Source organism: Populus euphratica, unplaced genomic scaffold (assembly GCF_000495115.2).
Source record: "Populus euphratica unplaced genomic scaffold, PopEup_1.0 scaffold30.1, whole genome shotgun sequence".
Classification (NCBI taxonomy): domain Eukaryota; kingdom Viridiplantae; phylum Streptophyta; class Magnoliopsida; order Malpighiales; family Salicaceae; genus Populus; species Populus euphratica.
Window position 1 is genome coordinate 1330214 of NW_011499869.1, and position 7117 is coordinate 1337330.

The 7117-nt window shown below is 34.6% G+C and overlaps 1 protein-coding gene across 1 annotated transcript; it reads right to left on the reverse strand.

Moving 5' to 3' along the window:
* Positions 1-3116: 3116 nt before the first annotated feature.
* LOC105126875 (basic 7S globulin-like) lies at positions 3117-4737 on the reverse strand. Its single transcript, XM_011027889.1, has one exon. The coding sequence runs from the start codon at positions 4665-4667 to the stop codon at positions 3351-3353; it is 1317 nt and encodes a 438-aa protein (XP_011026191.1). The 5' UTR covers positions 4668-4737; the 3' UTR covers positions 3117-3350.
* Positions 4738-7117: the final 2380 nt, after the last annotated feature.

The following is a 7117-nucleotide window of genomic DNA, read 5'->3' on the forward strand; positions in this document are numbered from 1 at the left end:
ATTTTTTATTAAAAATATATTAAAATAATATTTTTTATATTTTAAAAATTATTTTTAATATTAGTGTATTAAAATATTTAAAATACTAAAAAAATATTAATTTGAAAAAAAAATTATATTTTTTTAAAAAAAAATTTGAAAAAAAATAGATAGTTGAAAAATAGTTTTTATAAAATATATTAAAATAAGTTTTTAATATATATGTATATTAAAATTATTAAAAAGTACTAAAAAACATTAATTTGATATTTATTTATTTTAAATGCATTCAAATACAAAAAATAAAAAAATTATTCTAGTTATTTAGGATTTGACTGGAATGACTTAGTTATTTAAGTTAAAACCTAATCTAATTTTTATTTTTTTAAAATCTATTATTTTGTCTATTAAAAAAATAAAACTATAATTAATTCAAGTTTTGTATTAAATCTTACGGAATATTTAATATTATAATAATGGTTGTTTTTTTTAAATAGTTCTGTATTAAATCTTACGGAATATTTAATATTTAATATTTAATATTTGTTAAAATAGTTTTATTTAGAAATATATTAAATTTATTTTTTTATTTTTTAAATTTATTTTTAATATCAATATATTTAAAATACGAAAAAAAAACTAATTCATTAAAAATAAAAAGAGGTTGCAAATACAAATATTGCTCTCCACTAAAAGCGGTTGAAAATAGAAACCCGCAGATCCCCATGAATCAGAACAGACCCTTCCTTCCTGCCGCCTCATATCCCTGCCTGTAGAGCCCAGAACCTGAGAGTCACGATTTTCATGATCGTTACAGCGCGTGTTTTGATTAGAATTGTTAATGAATTCCATTTCTCACTAATTAATTTGGAATCGATTATACCTTAATCAATTTGGTAATTAATGTAGCTGGTTAGTTTCCCGTATACGGAATGGAATGAGAGGAGTGACCCATGCCATGATGAGGAACATATCTTAACCTTCTGGGATTGTAATTTTTGTTGTCTTTCTACTGCCAAGAAGTTGAGTAATTAGAGCTTCGTTCAGGTTCATTAAGGTTTGCAACTCTCCGTTCTAAATCAACTTCATTGCCGAGGTAGTTGAGATGGACTCTAATAACTTTAATATTTGCTCATGTCAGATAAGATGCAATGCAAGGGACGGGACGGGACGGGATTTTGTACCTGATGAAGGTGACCTTTGTACTGTAATTCCTATAATAGACTAAAATATTTTGAGAATTTCACCGGCACTGTCGATAAATGGTTGTTGCCTGAGGATTAATTGTAATAGCTTTTATGGGAATCATACGGTCCTTTGAAAGCTTTAATGTTCAAGAGTTTGAATTGTTCTCGTTTATTGTCGTTGTATACCCTTCTTAGGTTCTGCGATTTTCCTCCCGGCAAACACTCTCAAAGAAATATATTGTCCTCCATCGCACCCATGGCCATAACTTGACAGGCTGCATGATTGCTCATTTTCTTGAAAATGTTCTTAGGTTCTTGTTTGTTATACATGTTTTATCACGAAAAGAAGCCTGAACTATCTGCATGCCCTCAAACTCCGGAGTGGAACAGACCCTTGGATTCTTATTTTAACAGAGAATCTATGCGAGGTCATAAATATAAGGGGGCAACTCCTGTTTATGCATGAAACATTTGAGAGCGCGATTTAATCAGTTCCCAACTCTTTATATTATTTCGTATTGCAGATTTATAGTGTTGGACTCTAGGAAAGCTTGGTTGTGTATTGCATGCCTCTAGAAGAGTTTTAAGTTCAATGTTGTTGGAGTAGAGACATCTTATATGTAACATTCTTTAACCAGTGTGGAGCACACTTTCATCCTCTGCCGTTGTGGATTGATAGCATTTGAGCTCCATTACGGCTATGCGAAGGCATTCCTAAAACTGTGTTCCACTTGGTACAGCTCAATGTCTTTTGAACTCTTTATGTTGCTTCTTCTGTTACTGATTTGCCAATGATCCTCTTAAAGATTTATATCTGGCAATAAAAACATTTTTATTATAAACATGTTAGGAGAATTATGTGAGATGTGACACAATGACGAATGATGTTCCGGGCAATGCAGTTCCTTCTGATTGACAGCAAGAAATTCAACAAATCTGCTACAAACTACTAAACATGAGAGTACATGTTACACTTTGAGAAGCTATTCCTCCTTATTTTATGCTTTCTTTTCTTGCTTCCATGGTTACCGACAACTCTGTTCTAGCTGGTATCTCATGGGTGCTTCGAACTTCAACCTGTATATTATTAGCGTTGTATTCATTTTTTCCATTTCTTGTTCAATTCTTGCTATGAAGTTATCTGTAGCCATTGATTTTTTACTGGAACTTTCCTTGATTCTTTGTGGAAACTCTACTTTCACAAGTTTTTGAAGCACAAGAATAACTTTCCTTGATTCTTTGTGGAAACTCTATTTTCACAAGTTTTTGAAGCACAAACATTTCTTAATTGTATTCTGGTCTTGGACACTTTACTGTTCTAAATGGTATATTACTGTTAATTAGGGCTCGCTCCTTCCATTCACTGCCAGCAAGTATATTTTTAACTAAGCAACAATAAAATATTGTTATTCTCTTTTATGCTCTTTACATATTATTATTCTGTCTTAATCGTCGGTGTCAATGTCACATTCTTGCATAAATCTGAACTCCCATACTTAATCCATTTATCTTCATTGCCGCGGTACATAAAGATCTTGGTTTGGTTAACCATTCATCAACATAATCAGTGTGCTGCTAGCTGTATACTGTATACTGTATTGTTTTTAGCGGTATAAAATTCAGCTTTCGTGCCCCCTGAAGCCACCATTCCAGACTTGACGAAATGTGCAGTTCATTGTCCCAAAAAAACTCGTAATTGCTCATACAAGACATTGTGTTATGGTGTAACCGAAGTAAGGTCCAGTACTACAGACCTCAAAATCGTTTATTTTTCCTCATTTTTTTTCTTTTGTCAAAGGAGAAGCAAATTATGCAATACAAGACATTGTGTTATGGTGTAACCGTAGTAAGGTCCAGTACTACAGGCCTCAAAATCGTTTATTTTTCCTCTTTTTTTTTTATTTTGTCAAAGGAGAAGCAAATTATGTATGTTCAGAATTCAGATAAGCGTTAAAGCTCTGATCTTGATGTTCAACACTCTAGAGTTGCAAGCATCAAGTTTTATTAAATTTAAGAGAAAACGGGATACATAGCTTACATTACAAACGTGTCTGCTAAGAAATTTTGGGGCCACTTATTTGTTCACCAAGCAAAAAGAAAAAACAACGGCCACTTATTTACAGAGTGTAATTTGTGTATAACATTGAAAAGAAATATATTTCGTGAAGCATCATGGTGAAACCCCTAGGCAATGGAGGTGAAATTGAAGTTGGAACATGTAGTTTGCCTGCCAAAGAGCAGAGAGCTAAACCCGAGTCTTGATGCAGCCAAATCAAACTGAAAGAGATTGTCCTCCAGCTGATACCCTCCAATAACAATTGAAGTTGTGGGATTTGAACCACCATTAACAAATCCGAGACACAACACATTGTCGCTGACTTGCACCATTGAGTTCGCACCAAATATTCTCCAGATCACGTTCTCATTCTGCAAAACAAGAGAAATAGTTGGCACAGCAGCTCCCAGACGTGTACTAAAAATGTTGTCCCTGCTGAAGCACACATCAAAAGGTGCAACGGAAGCCACCCTTGTGATGTTCCTAGCTGCAGCCTCATTGATAAAAGCCCTGGTCACGGCATTGAAAATAGAAGACTCCAGGACAGTGTACGGGTTCACTGTGCTAATTTTTGTGCCACCTTTGCCTTGGCTATCAATAGACAGCAATGTTGCATTCAATGGGACAGTCTTGTCACTGATCCTGATAGATTTTACACCAATGAAATATTCAGCTGAAGGCTCGCCTTGGCTAAAGGCTGAAGCTGTGCTTACTGGGTTGATGAAGAGTGGAGTGAAGGAGAGTGACTGGGATGTCAATTGGATGTTAGGAAGGAAGTTGTACGGACCATCACCGAAGATTATGACACCTTTTGCTGGTGCTGGAGATGTTAAACAAATTGCAAATTTTCTGTTGAAGCTGAAGGCAGAAGCAAATTGTGAAGGAAATGCGATTCTAGTCCTGCCAAGTCCAGCCATACCAACAACACCACTAGCAAGACCCTGAAGCAAAAATGTGGGGGCGCAAGAGAATAGGAAACGTGGCACGGACACTTCCCTGCCAGGGTTTGACCCGTTGGTCGAATTGACAGACACGACATCTGTTGCTAGTTCACCACCTGTGGCAGTGCGAGTCACTGTGTTGTCAGGAATGACGCCACAAGTGTTATTGTTGCAACCTGGCCTCGGCCCTGAGAAGCAATCACCACAGCCACCAGCTCTAGCCAGTGAGCAGAGGGCTGAGCCACAACGTGCTGGACGATATGTAGATGACACATAACTTTGGTCACAGTCAACCCACAAGAACTGGCCACCAAGATCAACAACAAGGTTAATGGGCACTTGAGGAGTCCTTTGCTTGATTTGGGTGACATATTGGAGAGTGGCACTATCTCTTGTGACTGGAACGACTAGGGCCTTGGGGCGGAAAGATTGTTGAGCAATAGACGGGGAGAGGAGTAAAAGGAGGAGAGCAGAGCAGAGAAAGTGATGCATTGAAGAAGCCATCGTTAGAGCAGATGTGTAACGATGTGGGAAATGAGCATGGAGAGAAAGGGCCAAATGCCATCAATTTATGCTCGGGTCTTGTGGGGTGTGCCCTAGAGAACTACAGGATCAAGACGGAGGACAGCTCAACATGAGGAGGAAGAATGTCAAGTCAAGAGGCAACTTCAACAACGGCAACTCTTCATATCCAAGATCCAGAATACGCCTTCGCCATCTTTGACCATATAACAACGCATTATCTCAGCTAAGTAATTAAAATACGTGTGCAAGTAAGGTTCTGGCCTAGCGGTGGGAGGGACTTGTCCCCTTTCTCCACACTTGGGTTCGAACCTCACCATGCACGTTTGTCACCCCCGCGGTGCCTTACATGCTCACTGGGCTTACAGGATGTTCAGTGGGCCGTGAGGATTAGTCGTGATGCGCGTAAGCTGCCCGGACACCCCATATAAATCAAAAAAAAATAATATTAAAATATGTGTTAAAAAAATCTATTTATCTCAGCTAAGTAATTAAAATACGTGTTAAGAAAATCTACTGTCGATTAATCAAATTCTTGCATGATCATAAAGCTCTTTGTGAAAGTATGGTTATTGTTTTTTTTTTAATAAAAATTGTTAATCCGATTCCATACTTACTCTCCAAAAAATAAAAATAAAAATAAAAACACGGTACACTTACCTTTAGTATATAACTATAGAATGTGTTGTTATGGAAGAATTGAATTTCATTAAATATATTTTCTCGTTACCGAGAACCAGAGTAATAATTATGTAACAAACAAAAAGTAGCATGCCCAAAATTTCCAACAAAAAAAAATAGATTTAACGGTAGACGACGAATAGGAAAGTGAAAATTGCATGAAATCAAAAGAAAGACTTTTTAAGCCATTTCTTATGAAACGGTAAAATCAATTCTTGGATCGAGTACCATAGAACTTCATGGTGTTCTATACGGTGAATATATATATATATATATTTATGAAATGTCTATATAAAATATATTAAAACTTAAATATTTATCAATATATTTATTCTAAAAAAAATATATAAATATATCTTTCTAGAAGCATAAAGTAGCCAAAAACTATCTCTTTAATTTTTCTGTCCTGGACAACACAAGATTTAACACGAATCCAGTAGAATACTTAAATAAAGCTTAATTTCTATTTAAATCTAGATAATGTCATTTATTATCTATTCACACATGAACATAATTTACGTTTCCCCTCGTCTGTATAATTAATATACTAATTAAAGTGTGGAAGTATTTTTCTTGTAGATATCATTATTTTAATATATTTTAAACCAAAAATTACTTTTAAAAAAGCATAATTGTACGGTTTTCAACACAAGGCCGACATTTAATATGTTATCACGATTCAATGAAAACTATAAATTAAAGATATTCCGGTCAAGCTAAATAATAAAAAGACAGAGCAGGAGAAGAAACTACAGAGTGGAAGCGTCCTTTTGAAAAATATACACAATTCAACAATGTCAGGCATGGATATCTGTTTGATTGAGACATCGAGTGCATCTGCTAGCGGACCCAGAAGACTTCCATCGTATAAAATTCGCATCAAATCTTGAACTGCTTATTATCTTTGCTGTGAAGGCATTTTTGGATAATCTTCGAGCTTTTTAGCAATGATAGATTTAATTGTAATTAGGTAATCATTAGTAGTACGTAAGGTTTCACGTCTGAAAATCCATGGCCAGCAACTTGTCCCCTTGTTCATGGCTCCAGCAAACATATCCTGTCAGGCTCGAAAGCTATGCCTGGCTGCGAGTCAACAACTCAAAGATCTTCTTGTTGTTGTTGTTGTTTTTTTTTTTCGAGAAATTGTCAAATTGAGATCTGCCATTGTTGAATTCAGTGCCAAAAGTCAGACAATTTGGTTTGTTAATTAGCTGCTACCTTTAAATCCGTTGGCTGGGGCGGCAGGTTTTTCTTCGCCTGGCAAGAGCAAATTTCATTCAGCATTCGTTTTTAAGGTTTGGTCGTGTATTTGAAAAAAAAAAAAGTGGTTTTTTAATATATAAAATTACAAAATATTTTTAGGTAAAAATTGGTTCAAAAAACAGTTTTTAATATAATCTTTAGATATGCTTATAGGTGGTTTGGAATTGCATTCCACGTAACTTTCATGAAAATTAAAAATAAAATTACTTGAAATTTATTTTATTTTATTTTCAGATTATTTTGATGTGTTAATATTAAAAATAATTTTTAAAATATAAAAAATTATTCTAATAAATTTTTAAAGAAAAAATTTTAAAAATAATTATTATCTAGTTTGTCAATTAGCTACTAGCTTCATGACAAATCCGTTGGCTGGGTCGGCAAGTTTTTCTTAGTCTGGCAAGAGCAAATTTCATTCTGTATTTGTTTTTAAGGTTTAGTCTGTATTTAAAAATAAAGTATTTTTTTAATATATTGATATTAAAAAT